The sequence below is a fragment of the Hyla sarda genome, chromosome 10, assembly GCF_029499605.1.
Source record: "Hyla sarda isolate aHylSar1 chromosome 10, aHylSar1.hap1, whole genome shotgun sequence".
Classification (NCBI taxonomy): Eukaryota; Metazoa; Chordata; class Amphibia; order Anura; family Hylidae; genus Hyla; species Hyla sarda.
In genome coordinates this window covers 25,035,801-25,056,017 of record NC_079198.1, presented here as the reverse complement: position 1 = coordinate 25,056,017, position 20,217 = coordinate 25,035,801, and the positions used below count along the sequence as shown (strand labels likewise).

Sequence of the window (20,217 nt, the reverse complement as noted above, 5' to 3'; positions counted from 1 at the left end):
CGTGAGCCCTGTATGTCAGTTGCTGAGAGGCCGGCACGCTGCTGAAGGTAGGTGCAGGGTGGGTTTTTGGGGGGTAAATATAGAGAGCAGGTAAGGGTGGAATTGGGACAGGTGATTTGTACTTTCAGTCTGTGGAGGGGGTTGATAAATTGGGAAGGTTAAGGCTATAGGAATCTAATCCTATATAGGGACTGACAAGGCTTGTGGGAACACCCTATAGCTGTCCATATATCTTACCTATAGGATTGGCTGATTACCTACCTATAGGGGTTGTGCACAGACTGGACATATATTTTTTATATTTTTTGAATTTGGTGAGACAATTATACGAAGTAGACAGCAAAAGCGTCAAGATCACAACCCCACCCATAAGTGAGCATTTCCAGGACAGAGATTAAAGGGGTACTCCACTACAAACTGTTCTGAACGCTGGAGCGGGCGCTGGGAGCTCGTGACGTCATAGCCCCCCCCCCTCATGACGTCACGCCCCGCCCAGGGGGCGGGGCGTGACGTCATGAGGGGGGGGGGTAATGACGTCACGAGCTCCCCGCTCCAGCGTTCGGAACAGTTTGTTTCAAACGCTGAGCAGCGGAGTACCCCTTTAAAGGGATATTCCAGGAAAAAACTTTTTTTTTTTTTTCATCAACTGGCTCCAGAAAGTTAAACAACTTTGTAAATGACTTCTATTAAAAAAATCTTAATCCTTTCAATAAATATCAGCTGCTGAAGTTGAGTTCTTTTCTGTCTGGCAACAGTGCTCTCTGCTGACCTCTCTGCTTGTCTCGGGAACTGCACAGAGTAGAAGAGGTTTGCTATGGGGATTTGCTTCTAAACTGGGCGGTTCCCGAGACGCGTGTCATCAGAGAGCACTTAGACAGAAAAGAGCAACTCAACTTCAGCAGCTCATAAGTACTGAAAGGATTAAGATTTTTTAATAGAAGTCATTTACAAATCTGTTTAACTTTCTGGAGCCAGGTGATATAAAATAAAATATATAAAAAAAGTTTTTCCTGGATAACCCCTTTAAGGGTCTATTCACATGTACAGTATCCTGCGCAAATTTGATGCGCAGGATTTGTAGCTGCAGATTAGAAGCTGCGCTCAGTCATTTAGTTTACATTGAAATCTGCAGCAGAAAATGCTGCGCATCAAATCTACGCAGGATCCTGTACGTGTGAACGCACCCTAAATGTCCCAAGTTAGGCATACTTCGGCTGTGTTCACATGTTGCGGTTTTACCCCTTTTTTTTTATGCCATTACGTCAAAAAATATATTTTTAGATCACAGCTAAAAATCTCTCTCTCCCTCTCTTTCTTCCTCTATTTCTTCTTCAACATATGAACGCAGCCTTAGTTCATATTGGAGATAAGCCATGTTTTACTGATCCTTGACAACTCCTTTAGGCTAAGTTTCTACTTTTTTTTTTTTTTTTTTTGGGAAAAACGCCAAGAAAAAACGCTAATTCTGCAGCATGGCGTTTTTTTGGCCAAAAACGCTGCGGCCAGATGTTAGCTGTAAATCAATGAGAAATCGCAAAATTCTTATTCCACTTGGCGTTTTTCACTTTGGCATTTAAAAAAAAATCCTTTTGGTGTTTTTTCACTCTTTTTTGGCGTTTTTCCGCTCCTTGGCGGTTTTCCAAAATCGCAGCATATTGAGCCACTGGCGATTTTTTTTGTCAAAATTGTGGCATTTTTCTCCCATAGAAGTCTATGGGAGTGAAAAAAAGCCAAGAAAAACTATATGTGGGTTTTAACTTTGGCGTTTTTCCAGGCGGTTTTTATTCTTTTTTGGACTTTAGCGATCCAAAAAAGTGATGGAGATACCTTTTTTTAATAAAATTTCTTAGGGTACCATTAAAATTAAAAAAAAAAAAAAAAAAAAAAGATACAGTAGTGAAGGAAAAAATAGTATCTAACGAAATGTATCTTTTTTGTTACAAAATTTTTATTAATTTTTAAACAGGGATCAATTTATGTGGGTGGGCGGGGACCTAAAAATGTAGCAGACAATAATAAAAATGTAGTGTCTGTGTGTTTTTCACTTTTTTTTCTTTATTTTTTTTATAATTTTTAGGTAGTACTACTACTCCCAGCATGGGACACACTGTTCCATGATGGGAGTAGCAGTACCTGTACTAATTGACAGATTGCGATCCTCCTGTACAATGTATAGAAGTGGCCGTCCACTCTTCTTCAGTCCCCTGCACTGCTGTATATATACACCTATTCATATTTCCCGCAGAGAGCTGTGATTGGCCAGATGGTTCCAGCCAATCACAACTCTCTGTGGGAAATATGAATAGGTGTATATATACGTCAGTGCAGGGGAACATAGAAGAGCGGCCGCATCTATACATTATACTGGAGGATCACAGCGGGTGTCAGGAGTGACATCCACTGTGATCTTTCCTTAACTGCAGGTACTACTACTCCCAACATGGAGCACACTCTGCTCAATGCTGGGAGCTGTAGTATCTGCATTAATAGACAGATCGCAACAGGTGTCAGAAGTTACACTCGCTGCAATCTGTCTATTAATGCAGGTACTACAGCTCCCAGCATGGAACAGAGTGTGCTCCATGTAGAGAGTAGTAGTACTTGCAGGTAAGAACAGATCACAGCGGGTATCACTACTGACACCCGCTGCGATCGTCCTGTCTATTGCAGAGATGCAGAGTGGCTTTCTCTGGCGCTCGCATCTCTGCTCTGTACTCCGGCCACTCACTCATTCATATTTTCCTCAGAGCTGTGATTGGCTGAAACCATCCGGCCAATCACCACTCCGGGCGGAAAATATGAATGAGTGATGTTCTATTCACATCACTGGCCGGAGTACAGAGCAGAGATGTGAGTGCTGTATAGAGCCGCATCTCTGCTATATTATGGACGATCGCATCGGGTGTCAGGACTGACATCCGGGGCGATATGTCTATTAGAACAGATACTACTACTCCCAGCATGGAACAGTCTGTTCCATGGTGGGAGTAGTAGTACTACCTAAAAAATGTAAAAAAAAATAGAGAAAAAAAAAAAAGTGAAACATACAGACTTTATTAAACAGTAATAAAAATGTAGTTGGAAAAAAAAATGTATTTAACAAAATATAAATTTTTTATATCACTACTGCATCCTTTTTTTTTTTTTTTGTACCCAACAAATTTTGGGTACCAAAAAAAAAAAAAAACAAAGGTTCCAAAAATGCAATTTCCACACAAATGAAAAAACGCCAGAAAAAACGCCAGATGCAGGACATTTTTTATGTGTTTTTTTTCAACCCAAAAACCGCAGGACAAAAAACCAAGTAGAAGCTTAGCCTTAAGATTTCACTAAGCACCAAATTGATTTTATTAGAGGAGCCGACCTCAATTCCTGGCCTGCAAAATGTTTTAGATCTATATCTATCTCAATGCACAAGAAGAAGCACTATATGTAGAAAATCGTATATTCTAAGAATCAGGCAGCAGAGAACTCACAGCTCATTTCTCCCATCAGGACTCGTATAGAAATAATGATAAAGACCGTCTTCCAGTCCCAAGAAATAAAAGAGGAAGAAAAGGACGCCATAGTGCAGGCACCTTTTGATCTCCTTAATAAGGACAGTGGGTCAAAAGACGTCTCTTTTTATAGGTAAATGCGCAATTCTGAGTCCATACTAAAAACACTGCTCAATCAATAAAATAGGTAAGGTATCTGTGAAATAAGGGGTACAGGATCTGTAAATCCAGTAGCGTCTTCTTTAGTAATGACAAAGGATGCGCCCCCTGAGGCCTAATCGTATATCTATCTCCCATATACAGTACAGTGGTCCCTCAACATACAATGGTAATCCGCTCCAAATGGACCATCGTATGTTGAGGGATCCGTGCAATGTAAAAGTATAGGACAGTGGTCTACAACCTGCGGACCTCCAGATGTTGCAAAATTACAACACCCAGCATGCCCGGACAGCCAACGGCTGTCCGGGCATGCTGGGAGTTGTAGTTTTGCAACATCTGGAGGTCCGCAGGTTGAAGACCACTGGTATTGGGGGTTATCCCACGTGTCCTCGCCGCTCCGGACCGTCACCGCTGCCCTGGATGTCGCCTTCCATCACTGTCGCCTCGTCCCCGGGGTGTCCCCGACGCTCCGGCAAGGCCTCTGCTTCCCCGGCACCCTCGCTCTCTATCGCCGCCATCACGTCGCTACGCACGCCGCTCCTATTGGATGACGTGTGATGACGACGATGGAGAGCGCCGACGATGCAGGGGATCCCGAAGAGGACAAGTCTGAGCCCCGAGGACAGGTAAGTGATCGTCAGCGGAGCACATGGGGCACCGTAAATGGCTATCCGGTGGCAGCTGAAGCAGTCAGTGCTGCCAGATAGCCGTATATGCGATGGCCCTGACATACAAAAGCATTGTATGTTGATGCTGCCTCTGAGAGGCCATCGTATCTTGAAATGATCGTATGTCGGGGCCATCGTAGGTCGGGGGGGGTCACTGTATATATATAAAATGGTATAAATGAACAAGGTTGCAAGTAATGCAAAATGACAGTACACTGTGATACATCAGCATTGTAGAGTCCTGTATAAATGATGAAGCAACCACATGTCCTCTAGCGGGACTTAAAGGGGTACTACCATGGAGACCTTTTTTTTTTTTTTTTTAAATCAACTGGTGCCAGAAAAGTTAAACAGATTTGCAAATTACTTCTATTAAAAAAATCTTAATACTTCCAGTACTTATCAGCGGCTGTATACTACAGAAATGCTTAACTTTTTAGATTTCTCTGATGTCATGACCACAGTGCTCTCTGCTGACCTCTGCTGTCCATTTTATGAACTGTCCAGGGCATGAGAAATCCCCATAACAAATATATGCTGCTCTGGACAGTTCCTAAAATGGACAGCAGAGGTCAGCAGAGAGCACTGTGGTCATGACATCAGAGAAATCTAAAAAGGAAAGCATTTCCTCTTTAGTATACAGCCCCTAAAAAGTACTGGAAGGACTAAGATTTTTTTTAATAGAAGTAATTTACAAATCTGTTTAACTTTCTGGCACCAGTTGATTTAAAAAAAAAATGTTTTCCACGGGAGTCCCCATTTAAAGGAAAGCTGTCACCCAGTTCACCCACACTAATCCCAGTATACAGGGTTATAGGGGGAGATTTATCAAAACCTGTCCAGAGGAAAATTTGCTGAGTTGCCCATAGCAACCAATCAGATCACTGCTTTCATTTCTCAGAGCCCTGTTCAAAAATGAAAGAAGCGATCTGATTGGTTGCTATGGGCAACTCAGCAACTTTTCCTCTGGACAGGTTTTGATAAATCTCCCTCATAGTGAGGGTAAACTGGAGTCCAACGAGGGGTCACTTACTTTAGTGTGTGCCCTGGCCACTGAGTTCTGTTTGTCCTCTGTGTAGTAGCGCTTTGAAGGCGGTCCCCCCCCCAGGCGTCCATATTTCTTTGGGTTCCGGAGGAAGGGGCCTAAGCCCGCCCATGTGGTCTGCATATTTATTTTGCCCCCGGAGTACAGTGTTCCCTACAATTTTTCCCATCCTTACTGTATCTTTTTTTTTTTTTTTTTGGTACCCAACAAAAAATTTGTAAAAAAAAACGCCTGCAGTGAAAATGCAATTTCAACACAAAGGGAAAAACACCAGAAAATGCCAAAATGTGTCTCCAGCTGTTGCAAAACTACAACTCCCAGCATGCCCAAACAGCCAAAGGCTGTTTGGGCATGCTGGGAGTTGTAGTTTTGCAACAGTTGGAGGCACAGTTTTTGTCACTTGCTATGAGACGTTTCCTGAATTAGCGCATAAATCTTTTGTCAGGATCTTCCTCCAAAGTATTTTTTTTTTTTTGTTTTTTTTTTCTTCAGAGTAAAAGCTCCTCTAGCTGCTGACAGTATGTCCTGGTGTCTTAAATTAAAAAGATCCTCGGCCTCCACCAACGTGTCCGTCATGAATTTAGCCCAAACCGAAAGCCTTGATATTAAAACCTCAGGAAATAGTGAGTCGAGCTCCTCAGAGTCAGAAGAAGAGTCGGCAGAAACTCAGGTATCAGATCACTTGGAGCAAAATGGCGATGGCGGTATATAGTCAATGGGGTTGTGTTTTTATCAAATTGTTAACATTTCTGTTCACTTGTTACTAGTTACATCTACTTCTAGGAAAGCTGGAAAAAAGGGGGGGGGGGGGGTGCAAATAACAGTGCTAGCTGGGAGTCAATAAGACGATATGTAACGTCAACCCCACTTGGCTTTTTCCTCTGGCATTTTTTTCATTACATATCAGTGTTTTTTTTTAAGTTTCCACTTTTTTTTTTTTGCCATTTTGATCTTATAAACAAAAACTTTTCATATAATGTAGATATAACCATTATATGTATACTTGTAATATTCATTAATTAAAACATTTGTATATTTTGGGGTGAAAAAATGCTGTCCCTGCAGCTATTGCCTGTGTGTCTCTATGAGGAGTCCAAATGCAGGAAGTGAAGGTGGACAAGCAGGGATCTGTGCAGGCTCCTGGCTTGTCAATCATCCTGATTGGGAGCGTGTCACAAATCCTCAGTGTACAGAGCCCTGCTTGTCCACAGTGTACAGAGCCCCGCTTGTCCTAGGTGTACAGAGCCCCGCGTGTCCTAGGTGTACAGAGCCTCGCTTGTCCTCAGTGTACAGAGCCCCGCTTGTCCTCAGTGTACAGAACCCCGCTTGTCCTCAGTGTACAGAGCCCTGCTTGTCCTAGGTGTACAGAGCCCCGCTTGTCCTCAGTGTACAGAGCCCCGCTTGTCCTCAGTGTACAGAGCCCCGCTTGTCCTCAGTGTACAGAGCCCCGCTTGTCCTCAGTGTACAGAGCCCCGCTTGTCCTCAGTGTACAGAGCCCTGCTTGTCCTCAGTGTACAGAGCCCCGCTTGTCCTCAGTGCACAGAGCCCCGCTTGTCCTCAGTGCACAGAGCCCCGCTTGTCCTCAGTGCACAGAGCCCCGCTTGTCCTCAGTGCACAGAGCCCCGCTTGTCCTCAGTGCACAGAGCCCCGCTTGTCCACCTACACTTCCTGTATTTGGTCTCATCAGAGACACACAGGCAATAGCTGTAGGGACAAAAATATACATATTTTTTAACCAATGCATATTAAAAATAAACATATAATGGTATTGTCTACATTATATAAAAAGTTTTTGTTAACGACAGGTACACATTAAAAACTAAAATAAATAAATCAAAAAAAATACTGCCCTGTCATTTTGCACTCCCAAGATGCAGTTTTTGTGGCCTTTTTTTCCAAAGTAGTGGGTTCTAGTAAAATTTTTGAATGCTGGAGAGGTATGGTATTCAGCCCCCCACTTTGTTTTTAATTATGATTATGATTCACAGCTGCACCATATAGGTGATTATTAATGTATGCACTGTTTTCCCATGTACAGAATAGCAGTATTTTTATACATTGTATTTAACTTGATTTGTATTTTTGTATGGCACTATGTGATGATTTTATATATATTGCTGTTATTGAGCACTTTTGAGAATCTTATATTATTATATTATGACCTTTTTATAAGACACTTGATTGTTCACCCTATATAAAGGTATCATGTTTGATCACTTAAACATGTGTGACATCACGGCCCCGCCCCAGTGTGACATCGCGCTCCGCAATGCAAGCCTCAATGCAAGCCTATGGGAGAGGGGGCGTGACAGCTGTCACGCCCCCTCCCATAGGCTTGCATTGAGGGGTTGGAGCGTGACGTCACACAGGGCGGGGCCATGACGTCACAATGCTCCGGCCCCCGTGATCGCCAGTAATCAGACCCGGAAAGAACATGCTCCAGGGACTGATTATAACGGGGTGCTGTGTGCAAGATCACAGGAGTCCCCAGCGGCGGGACCCCCTGCGATCAGGCATCTTATCCCTATCCTTTGGATAGGGGATAAGATGTCTTAGCGCCGGTGTACCCCTTTAAAGGGGTACTCCAGTGGAAAACAATGTTTTTAAAATCAACTGGTGCCAGAACATTAAACAGATTTGTAAATTACTTCTATTTAAACATCTTAATCATTCCAGTACTTATCAGCTGCTATATGCTCCAGAGGAAGTTCTTTTTTTATTTTTATTATTTCTTCTCTGACACCTCTTTCCATTTCAGGAACTGTCCAGAGCAGGAGCAAATCCCCATAGCAAACCTCTCCTGCTCCAGACAGTTCCTGAAATGGACTGAGGTGTCAGCAGAGAGCACTGTGGTCAGACAGAAAAGAAATTCAAAAAGGAAAAGAACTTCCGGTGGAGCATACAGCAGCTGATAAGTACTGGAAGGATTAAGATTTTTAAATAGAAGTAATTTACAAATCTGTATAACTTTCTGGCAACAGTTGATTATAAAAAAAAATTTCACCGGAGTACCCCTTTAAATCACATGGTCAATTACATGACTTGTATATGTATGATAAAAATGCATGGGTAAAAACACCCACTAATTTTAAAACAGAGACACAAAATCTGCATCTTGGGAGTGCAAAATGTGGGTGAAGTTTTGTGGTGTTTTTTTTTTCAGGTAAAAAAAAACAAAAAACAAAAAAAAAAAAAAACAAACAAAAATAAGTGCAGGCCAGGAACAAGACAGAACTTTTGTTCTGCGTTTTTTGGGTAGAAAAAAAAGCCACAAAAAACTGCCCACTCTCGTTATTTTTTTTTTTTACACTATTTTCTCCAAAAATACTGTATATACGTATAGGTGGTATTTATTTGATGTTTTATCCCTTGTTCTATCTATAGAACATAGGAGTAAAAAAATATGTATTTTCTGGGATTTTTTAGGGTGTATTTTTGTTTTACTGTCCCTCACACTGCCTATAGCTAGAAATGATATGTACCACGTGTTGTTTGACTGGGGCAATGGCTATTATAAAGCCTCGTTCAGACAGCTGTAGGGGTAAAACACGATCAGGTTGCATTTGTAGCGGCGTCACGTCAGTTTCCAATAGTAAGTAATGGAAGAACTTCATTGTAGTATTGGAAACTGCAACGCAGCCTGGTCATGTAGCTTTCACCTGATCATGGCTGCATATTAGCATCTATCTTATGACCGAAAGACGTGGATCTCCATGGAGATCCAAGTTAGCGTCACTTGAACTGCGTTAAGACCAGGTCTTCAGTCATCTAAATGTGGATCAATAATGTATTTGTAGTTTCCCCCTGAGAATATGATGAACTCCGGCCTGATGTTCGCCAATGACTCGGTCACCAACCTGAAGAAGAAAAGCAGTAAACTCAACCACCACGTTCACAGTCTTAAGGTCTGTAGTTAATACTTAAAGGGGTACTCCGCTGCTCAGCGTTTGGAACAAACTGTTCCGAACGCTGGAGGCGGCGCCGGGAGCTCGTGATGTCATAGCCCCGCCCCATCATGATGCCACGCCCTGCCTCCTCAATGCAAGTCTATGGGAGGGGGCGTGACGCTGTCACGCCCCCTCCCATAGACTTGCATTGAGGAGGTGGGGGGGGGGTGACATCATGAGGGAGGCAGGGCTATGACGTCACGACCTCCCGACGCCGGCTCTAAGCATTCGGAAGATTTTGTTCCAAACGCTGAGCAGCGGAGTACCCCTTTAATGTGTAGATTCGTATAAAGGGGTACTCACTCCGTTGAAAACATCTTGTTCCCTATCCAAAGATGTTAGATCTCCGCTGCGGCACCCCATCATTTGGTGAACGGAGCAAACTCCGCTCCATGCCAGATGACTGGCGATGCAAGCCGCGACGTCCCCTCCATTTACTTTTATGGGAGGAGGCGTGACGGCTATGTACTAGCCGTCACGCCCCCTCCCACAGACATGAATGGAGGGGGCGTGACGTCACGAACGTGGAAGCTGCAAGCTTCCGTGTTCTGGACGCTGCCGCTGCCGGCCCGGAGATCACTGGGGTCCCCAGCGGCAACTTTGGATAGGGGATAAGATGTTTCCAACGGAGTACCCATTTAAAGGGGTTGTCCAATTAAGAAAAATTGGTCTAAACAGATACACATTATGTAAAATTAAACATATTTTCAATGTATAAGCATTTCTGAAAATGCCCTGTTTTAGATATAATATATAGATATAAGGTCACTAAACACCCGTGTGCCTGCCTTGTTTTGATAACTGTTGCCATTGGTTACGACCAACTGAGTATGTGCACTGTGCATGTAAGCAAAGGGGATTGTGGGAAAGTGTGCACTCTGTTGCCTGGCAAATTTTATAAGACCAGACAGTCTAAGCCTATGTTCTCGCATAGTTTTTGGGCTTCATAAATCAACTGAATTTAAATATATATTTTTTTTTTCACGTGTAGTGTAGTGTGTTTTTTTTTTAGGGTACATTCACACAAAGGTTTACAGCGAGTATGAGCTGCAGCGGAAAATTTGCTGCATCTCAAACCTGCAGCGAGAAGCTCACTGTAAACCCCGGGGGGGGGGTTAAACCTGTTGCCCTTTGGCTGTCCGTGCATGCTGAGGGTTGTAGTTATGCAACAGCTGGAGGCACACTTGTTGCAAAACACAGCATGTACGGTCTATCATGGAGTTGTAGTTTGCAACAGCTGTAGGCACACTGGTTGCGAAACACTGAGTTAGGTAACAAACTCAGTGTGTTGCAACCAGTGTGCCTTCAGCTGTTGCAAAAGCTACAACTCTCCGCATGCAGTGACAGCCGAAGGGCATGCTGGGACTTGTAGTTATGCAACAGCTGGAGGCATACTACTAAAACTCCCAGCATGCCCTTTGGCTTTCAGTGCATTCTGGGGGTTGTAGTTATGCAACAGCTGGAAGCACACTTTTTCATAGAAAAAATCAGCCTCCAGCTGTTGCATAACTACAACCTCCAGCATGCACAAACTACCAAAGGGCATGCTGGGAGTTGTAGTTGTGCCTTCTCCTGTTGAACAACAACTCCCAGCATGCCCTTTTGTGCATGCTGGGAGTTCTTGCTAAGCAACAGCAGGAAGCAAGGCCTTACCTCCTGCTGCTGCACTCCATCCTCCTGTCTGCACTCCAGGTACTGGCACCGCACAACTCCTGGAGTGGGGCGGAGCGGATGCCGTTAGGGACACCCCCACAGCTGGAGTCCTTATTCGCCGGTCGGTTAACGCCCGACCAATCAGGATGATCGTGAGGTGGCACCAGTGCCACCTCACTCCTGCTGCTAAAGGGTGATAGGTGCCGTCCGGACCGGAATTCCCACGAGCATACAGGTACGCCCTGGGTCCTTAAGGATCGGGGATGCAGGGCGTATGCATACACCCTGCATCCACAAGAGGTTAAAGGGGTACTCCATTGGAAAACATTTTTTTTTTTTTTTTATCAACTGGTGCCAGAAAGTTGAACAGATTTGTAAATTACTTCTATTAAAAAACTTAACTGTTCCAGTACTTATCAGCTGCTGTATGATCCACAGGAAGTTCTTTTCTTTTTGAATTTCTTTTCAGTCTGACCACAGTGCTCTCTGCTGACACATCTGTCCGTTTTACGAACTGTCCAGAGTAGGAGGAAATCCCCACAGCAAATATATCCTGCTCTGGACATTGCCTGACATGGCTAGAGGTGTCAGCAGAGAGCACTGTGGTCAGACAGAAAGGAAATTAAAAAAGAAAAGAACTTCCTCTGTACTATACAGCAGCTGATAAGTACTGGAAGGGTTAAGATTTTTTAATAGAAGTAATTTATGAATATGTTTAACCAGTCAACATGTTTCTGACACCAGTTGATAAAAAAATAAAAAAAATTAAAAAGGAGTACCCCTTTTTGTTCTCTCCAACAAGCTGCTGGGCTGCTCTCCATCTTCATTAAAGTCAGGTAAAAAAAAAAGAGAGAGACTGACGGCCGTTCTTGACGGGGAGCAACGGCAGTGTGAAAGGGGCCTAACATGCATCAGGGAACAGAATAGAGCCTCCTAGTGGTTGTTTTTTTTTTTTTTCACCTTAAAAACATATAAAGGTTGAAAACTCCGCCCCCTCCCATAGGCTTGCATAGCGGGGGGTGACGTCACACGGGGGCGGAGTCGTGACGTCACGATACTCCGGCCCCGTGGTCGGCACCCGGCAGTTTGTGAGCTGCCAGCGCGGCGTGCAGCTCAAAGAGGTGGGTCCGGAATGAGATATTGTAGGGTTCCTCAGCGGCGGGACCCCCGCGGTCAGACATCTTATCCCCTATCCTTAGGGCCAGAGTACCCCTTTAACAGGCCTATCTAGGCCCCCGGGTCCTTTAAAATATTATCTAGGTAGGCTTCTGGTTCTTCACAGGAAAATTGGCACATGCCAGTGCCAATAGCCACCATTTCCCACCCCATCCAATGACAACCTATCGGTATTTACTGTCTCATCCACTGTGGTACCAAGGACATTAGTATTCCGGACACATTGGAGCTGGCTGTCATGTGACCAGCTCCATCTTGTATGACACCACAAATTCATCACCTACAGTATTTTGTTATCACAATTTCTTGGTTTGTGGTTTTAGAGTGAAAGTCTAGAAATGTTTGAGAACCTGGAGCAGAGACAAGAGGAGCTGGACGACCTGGACGAGATTTGTGACCAGCTGGAGGTAATATGTCAGGTAGAAAAAAAAACTATTTGCGCTTACACATAGATCCACTATGAACATATGTAAGTAGAGGAGCATGTGCGTGCATTTTTCATCTATTTTAAAGGGGTACTCCGGTGTTAAACTTTTTTTTTTTTTTTTTTTTTAATTCAACTGGTGCCAGAAAGTTAAAAAGATTTGTAAATGACTTCTATTACAAAATCTTTACCCTTCCAGTACTTATTAGCAGCTGTATGCTACAGAGGAAATTCATTTCTTTTTGAATTTCTTTTTTGTCTTGTCCACAGTGCTCCCTGCTGACACCTCTGTCCGTGTCAGGAACAGTCCAGAGCAGGAGAAAATCCCCATAGAAAACCTATGCTGCTCTGGACAGTTCCTGACACGGACAGAGGTGTCAGCAGAGAGCACTGTAGACAAGACAAAAAAAAAAGAAATTCAAAAAGAAAAGAATTTCCTCTGTAGCATACAGCTGCTAATAAGTACTGAAAGGATTGAGATGTTTAAATAGAAGTCATTTACAAATCTGTTTAACTTTCTGGCACCAGTTCATTTAAAAAGAAAAAAAAACTGGAGTACCCCTTTAAATGTAAGTTATCAAAACATTAAAAAATAATAACAAATGACAGAGATATGTTTTTGAGTTGTTCTCTTACATAGCTGCTAGAGATGAGCGAATTTACAGTAAATTCGATTCGTCACAAACTTCTCGGCTCGGCAGTTGATGTCTTTTCTTGCATAAATTAGTTCAGCTTTCAGGTGCTCCCGTGGGATGGAAAAGGTGGATACAGTCCTAGGAAACTCTTTCCTAGGACTGTATCCACCTTTTCCAGCCCACCGGAGCACCTGAAAGCTGAACTAATTTATGCAGGAAAATTCATCAACAGCCGAGCCGAGAAGTTTGTGACGAATCGAATTTACTGTAAATTCGCTCATCTCTAATAGCTGCCACCACCACAGTTCTCATAGCTCTTGTCTCCCGGTTCGCGCTCTACTTCTGTAAAAAAGGCTGGGAAAGCTGGGTGACACTCACTATGGGGGCTATAATAGTAAGAGGCTTCTGTTACAGCACTTGCAAACATATACCTCAAACATACACTGCTAATGTTTAAGACTCTACAGCAGTGGTCTTCAACCTGCGGACCTCCAGATGTTGCAAAACTACAACTCCCAGCATGCCCGGACAGCCAACGGCTGTCCGGGCATGCTGGGAGTTGTAGTTTTGCAACATCTGGAGGTCTGCAGGTTGAAGACCACTACTCTACAGAGTATGTTAGAGTTATCCTAATTTTAAGGTGGGCACTATCTTAAAGGGGTATTCCAGGAAAAAACTTTTTTTTATATATATCAACTGGCTCCAGAAAGTTAAACAGATTTGTAAATTACTTCTATTAAACAATCTGAATCTTTTCAGTACTAATGAGCTTCTGAAGTTAAGGTTGTTCTTTTCTGTCTAAGTCCTCTCTGATGACACGTGTCTGGGGAAACGCCCAGTTTAGAAGAGGTTTGCTATGGGGATTTGCTTCTAAACTGGGTGTTTCCCGAGACACGTGTCATCAGAGAGGATTTAGACAGAAAAGAACAACCTTAACTTCAGAAGCTCATAAGTACCGAAAGGATTAAGATTTTTTAATAGAAGTAATTTACAAATCTGTTTAACTTTCTGGAGCCAGTTTATATATATATATATAAAGTTTTTTCCTGGAATACCCCTTTAACTATTAGGGTATGTTCACACTACGGAATTCTGCGCGCACATCATAGCCATCAATGGTAATGGAGTGGAGATTCCGTAGTGTGGACATACCCTTACTGTAATATTACAGAATGGGCTTGTCTGACTATCTATTTTCTTAAAGAAAAAATTCAGTAGTATCGCTCAGAAACTGGAAAACATCTATGAGAAAAGAGAGAGACTGAACAATCTGAAGTACAACATCCAGAGGGACATGTCTTCCCTCCAACGTTTGCTACAGACGGTAGAGTCCAGGAATGAGACCGCGCGATTAAGAGATCTCAACCAAAACATGGTCTCCCTGTGCATTGCTATAAAAGAGCTGAAGCGGAAACTGGAAACCTCAGGGCACAGAGCAGAGTCTGGCAGAGCAGGGGAGAAGCAGATGACAATACTCATCACTGCCACTGAGGAAATAAGGTACGGGACAACTGTATGACCTGTCGTGCTAGTATTAAAGGGGTACTCGCCCCTAGACATCTTATCCCCTATCCAAAGGATAGGGGATAAGATGTCTGATCGCAGGGGTCCTGCCGCTGGGGACCCTCGTGATCTCTCCTGCAGCACCCCTGTCATCTGTTGCACTGAGTGAACTTTGCTCCGTGCCTAATGACGGGCGATACAGGCGCCGAAGTATCGTGACGTCATGGCCCGCCACCTGAATACAAGTCTATGGGAGGGGGCGTGGAAGCCGCCACGCCCCCTCCCATAGACTTGTATTGAGGGGGCGGGGCGTGACATCATGAGAGCGCGGGGCTGTGACGTCACGATCCTCCGGTCCCTGTATCTCCAGTCATCAGGAATGGAGTGAAGCAGATAACAGGGGGTGCTGCAGGAGAGATTGCAGAGGTTCCCAGCGGTGGGACCCCCACGATCAGACATCTTATCCCCTATCCTTTGGATAAGATGTTTAGGGGCGGGGTGCCCCTTTAATGAAATGGTCACATAATGCACAGAGGGCTGTGTAAGGACAAGCTTAGAATGGGAGTGAATAGAACTAGCTGCAGTACCATGCACAGAAAAGTCACTGCACCTTTAGTGTATGTTCACACAGAGCAGATATGCTGCAGATCTCCTCCAGATTGCAGAAAATCCACAGTATATTACTGGAGCAGCAAAATGTACATGATTTTAACATCTCATCCACATGCTGTGGGAAAAAAATCAGCTTGGAAATAGACCTGTGGTACAGAAGGGGAGAGGTGGCTAGAGAGTGACAAATGCAAATAGTAAGACTACAGGAGTTTACAATGAATATGACACATCTCTTGCTGAATTCACAGTTTAGACTACTCAATACTGCTCTATAATGTCCTCCATGGTAATGCTTCCTAGGGTGTGCTAGAACGATTCCCTCTTCTGTGTGTGTAGGGGAAACATCAGGGAGGTTGTCTTCCATCCACTAGTTTGGGGACAACTGAAAATTAGAGATGGATCCTGCAGAGGAGAAAACTGGGGGAAAATGGCATATACAAGTTTTATAATGGCCAAAAATAGTTCTGCTCCTAACGAAATCACATAGAACTGCTTATTTTGAAATGTAACTAGGCTTTTTCTATGTCCTCAAAGTACGCCGCACATTTCTGTTTTAGTGCCCTGGTGACTTTGTGTTACCATAAGGACACTAAGCAATGTAAGTCCACGTAATGTCCCTGTGATAAGGCTGACCAAAGCAAAAGCAAGAAGTGTTGCTGTGGGGATGCAGGGTTCACAGGTTTAGGTTGTATAACTCAAAAAATAAACCGCTAAACCTTTTCTTGTTTTCTACCTTACATTTAAGGGTAAGTTCATGCCTTGGATAAATGGTGTCAATTTGCTGTGTATTTGCAGCGAAATGGTCCAAGTTAAGGGAATCTGCATGGAAAAGAATCCATGCCATAGATCAGTGTGAACAATGGCAATGAAAACAATTGGAAGTGGAATCTACATCGTATTCCTTACAGATTCAGACACAAAATCCACATAAGAAGCCACAAGAGGAAAAAAAAAAAAACACCATGGCCCAGATTTATCAAACTATGTGAGAGAAAAAGTGGAGAGATTTTGCCACAGCAACCAATCACAGCTCAGCTTTCACTTTACCTCAGCTCATTACCTGAGCTGTGATTGGTTGCTATGGGAAAATCTCTCTACTTTTTCTCTCACACAGTTTGATAAATCTGGGTCTATGTGCACAAGGCCTATATTTCTCCCTTAAAGGGGTACTCCGGTGCTTAAACATCTTATCCCCTATCCAAAGGATAGGGGATAAGATGCCTGATCGCGGGAGTCCCGCCACTGGGGACCCCCGGGATCATGCATGCGGCACCCCGTTTGTAATCAGACCCGGAGCGTGTTCGCTCCGGGTCTGATTATGGTCGACCGCAGAGCGGGCGGCGTGTGACGTAACGCCCCCGCCCCCGTGTGACGTCACGCTCCGCCCCTCAATGCAAGCCTACGGGAGGGGGCGTGATAGCTATCACGCCCCCTCCCGTAGGCTTGCATTGAGGGGCGGAGCGTGACGTCACACGCCGCCCGCCCTGCGGTCGCCGGTAATCAGTCCCGGAGCGAACACGCTCCGGGCACTGATTACAAACGGGGTGCCGCGTGCATGATCCTGGGGGTCCCCAGCGGCGGGACTCCCGCGATCAGGCATCTTATCCCCTATCCTTTGGGGCAGTACTCTACTGCCCCAGTGTCCGGAACATTTAGTTCTGAACGCAGGGTGCGGGGGTCGTGACGTCACGGCCACACTGCTCGTAACATCACGCCCCCTCAATGCAAGTCTATGGGAGGGGGCGTGACAGTCGTCACGCCCCCTCCCATAGACTTGCATTGAGGGGGCGTGGCATGGTGTGGCGTGACGCAGCCCCCACCCAGCGTTCGGAACTAAATGTCCCGGACGCTGGGGCAGTGGAGTACCCCTTTAACTAGTGATGTGAGCTTCTGCTCCTATCCTTCTTATGACAACACCTTGTACTTTTACAGGAACAGTACGGCTCAAATTTCTGCAAACTTAGAGACAACAAGTGTTTTACTGAATAACATGCACAGGACCGTCTTCCATATGAACTCACGGATTGAATCAGTCATATCTCAGGGGAGTTGTGCTCAGGAGCAGAAAGAACCTCAAACTGAGAACATCCAGGAACTGAGAGCCAGCGGGCCATCCTCCCAGCCCAGCGGGCCATCCTCCCAGCCCAGCGGGCCATCCTCCCAGCCCAGCGGGCCATCCTCCCAGCCCCTGTAACTTTAACCATCTCATCCAGTAAACTCTCAATCATATATGTCAGAGTCTTGTGTAGGGGATTAGTGTGTAACGTTAGTGAAACCTAATTCAAGTGCACATAAGATCTGTTTATAAAGCAATTATCCAGCAATAGAAAAACAGAGCAAATATCTTCTATCAAGAACAGTGCCACGCCTGTCCGCAGGCTGTGTGTGGTATTACAACTTGGCGCCATCCACTTTAAAGGGGTACTTTGGTGGAAAACTTTTATTTTTTTATTTTTATATCAATTGATGCCAGAAAGTTAAAACAGATTTGTAAATTACTTCTATTAAAAAAATCTTAATCCTTCCAGTACTTATTAGCGGCTGTATACTACAGAGGAAATTCTTTTCTTTTTGGATTTCTTTTCTGTCACGACCAAAGTGCTCTTTGCTGACACCTCTGTCCATGTCAGGAACTGTCCAGATCAGGAGAAAATCCCCATAGCAAACCTATCCTGCTCTGGACAGTTCCTGGCATGGACAGAGATGTCAACAGAGAGCACTGTGGTCATGACAGAAAGGAAATCCCAAAAGAAAAGAATTTCTTCTGTAGTATATAGCCACTAATAAGTACTGGAAGGATTAAGAATTTTTAATAGAAGTAAATTGCAAATCTTTTAATTAACTTTCTGGCACCAGTTGATTTAAGAAAAAAGGTTTTCCACCGGAGTAGCCCTTTAATGGAATGGAGCTGCAAAACCACATTCAACCTGCTGACAAATGTGGTACAGTTTAAAAAAAAACTAAATTAGCTCTGTTTTTTTTTTTAAGTGCTGGATAACACCTTAAAGGGGTACTCCGCCCCTAGACATCTTATCCCCTATCCAAAGGATAAGATGTCTGATTGCGGGGGTCCCGCTGCTGGGGATCCCCGCCATCTTGGCTGCGGCACCCCAGACATCCGGTGCACAGAACAAACTTCGCTCTGTGCCTGGCGATGCGGGGCGGAGGCTTGTGACATCACGGTCACGCCCACTCGTGACGTCATGGCCACACACCCTCAATGTAAGTCTATGGGAGGGGGCGTGCCATCTGTCACGCCCCCTCTCATAGACTTGCAATTGAAGGGGTGTGACCGTGATGTCACAAACCCGATGCTCTTAACGAATGCCGGGTGCAGATGGGAGATCGCTGGGGGTCCTTTGGATACGGGATAAGATGTCTCGGGGCAGAGTACCACTTTAAGGCTATATTCACACAACCTAAATGCTGCAATTCCACTCAGATTCTGTTTTACAAAGCTTGCCACTGAATTTTTGCAGAATTGCTTAACTTGAGCTGAATTTTAACAATTTCTGCCGAAATTCAAAACCCCATTCAGTTCAATGGGATTCCACCCGCAATTCCGCAAAATTTAAAGACAGGTCTTAAAATTTTGCAGAAAGCAGAATGTCCGCTGTGTGGATGGGACGGTGGAAGCTCATTGAACATAATGGGCATTCATTTTTGGCATAATTTACAGCAGAATTATTCAGTGGAAATTCCGCTGTGTGAACATAGCCTAAGGCTGGGACTACCCACAGACTTTGTATAGCAAGACTTACCTATATTTCTAATAGTCCTAGATCAAAGTATTCTGCTCCACTTCTGCTTTAACGTGACAAAAAATGGAAAACCTTACTACAAGAGGTATATTTGTAGCCCTAGACTAAATATGCACATTCAACAAAGGTGAGCAGATGTTTTTCCAATAGGGAATGAAAACTAAAGCATCGGACTGGTTAAAAGGGGCATTCCAACAACTAACATCGTAGGGTCTATTCACACGGAAGAATTCCTGCTCAAATTAAAGCCCATAGACTTCTATGGAATTCCGCACTTCCATTCACACTTCTGAATTTCCGCTTGCATTCAACTAATTAAAGACGAAAGTATTTCATACGATTAGTTCATTCATTCAGATCTAGGATGTGTTATCTTTGTGTTCCCCTTATTTTTTGAGCAGTGTATAAAGAATTCCCATTGAAGTGCTAATGGCCTAAAAAGCTATAGTGCTTTCCTAAAGCTAAAAACGCAATTTTTCCTTCTATAGAAATTTCTGTCTTGATATACATTCCCAGTCAGTTTCTAAGACACCTAGTTGTAGTGAAACACTAATGTTAAAGGGTGTACTCCCCTGGAAAAATGTTTTTTTAAATCAAGTGGTGCCAGAAAGTTAAACAGATTTGTAAATTACTTCTATTTAAAAATCCCAATCCTTACAGTTCTTTTCTTTTTGAATTCCCTTTCTGTCTGACCACAGTGCTCTCTGCTGACACCTCTGTCCGTGTCAGGAACTGTCCAGAGCAAAAGAGGTTCGCTATGTGGATTTGCTCCTACTCTGGACAGTTCCTGACACGGACAGAGGTGTCAGCAGAGAGCACTGTGGTCAGACAGAAAGGGAATTCAAAAAGAAAAGAACTTCCTCTGTAGTATACAGCAGCTGAAAAGTACTGGAAGGATTGGGATTTTTTTTTTTTAAATAGAACTAATTTACAAATCTGATTAACTTTCTGGCACCAGTTAATTTAAAATAATTTTTTTTTCCAGTGGAGTAGGGAAAGCTTACCTGAAAAGGTGGTGTGAGAGCTGCCTTGCATAGCCTTTCTTCCTATATTTGACCACAAATAGACAAATACATTACACTTTAAACATAGGCTTTTTATTGCCCTCAAGTCCTTCCCGAATTGAAATTGCAT

The 20,217-nt window shown here is 43.9% G+C and overlaps 1 protein-coding gene across 1 annotated transcript; it reads left to right on the top strand.

Annotated features, from left to right (window-relative positions):
* The first annotated feature begins 59 nt into the window (after positions 1–59).
* On the top strand, positions 60–17,551 carry TSKS (testis specific serine kinase substrate). Its single transcript, XM_056544414.1, has 7 exons — positions 60–90; positions 3,496–3,630; positions 5,865–6,042; positions 9,170–9,277; positions 12,472–12,555; positions 14,412–14,707; positions 17,255–17,551. The coding sequence occupies exons 2-7, from the start codon at positions 3,512–3,514 to the stop codon at positions 17,514–17,516; spliced, it is 1,047 nt and encodes a 348-aa protein (XP_056400389.1). The 5' UTR covers positions 60–90; positions 3,496–3,511; the 3' UTR covers positions 17,517–17,551.
* Positions 17,552–20,217: the final 2,666 nt, after the last annotated feature.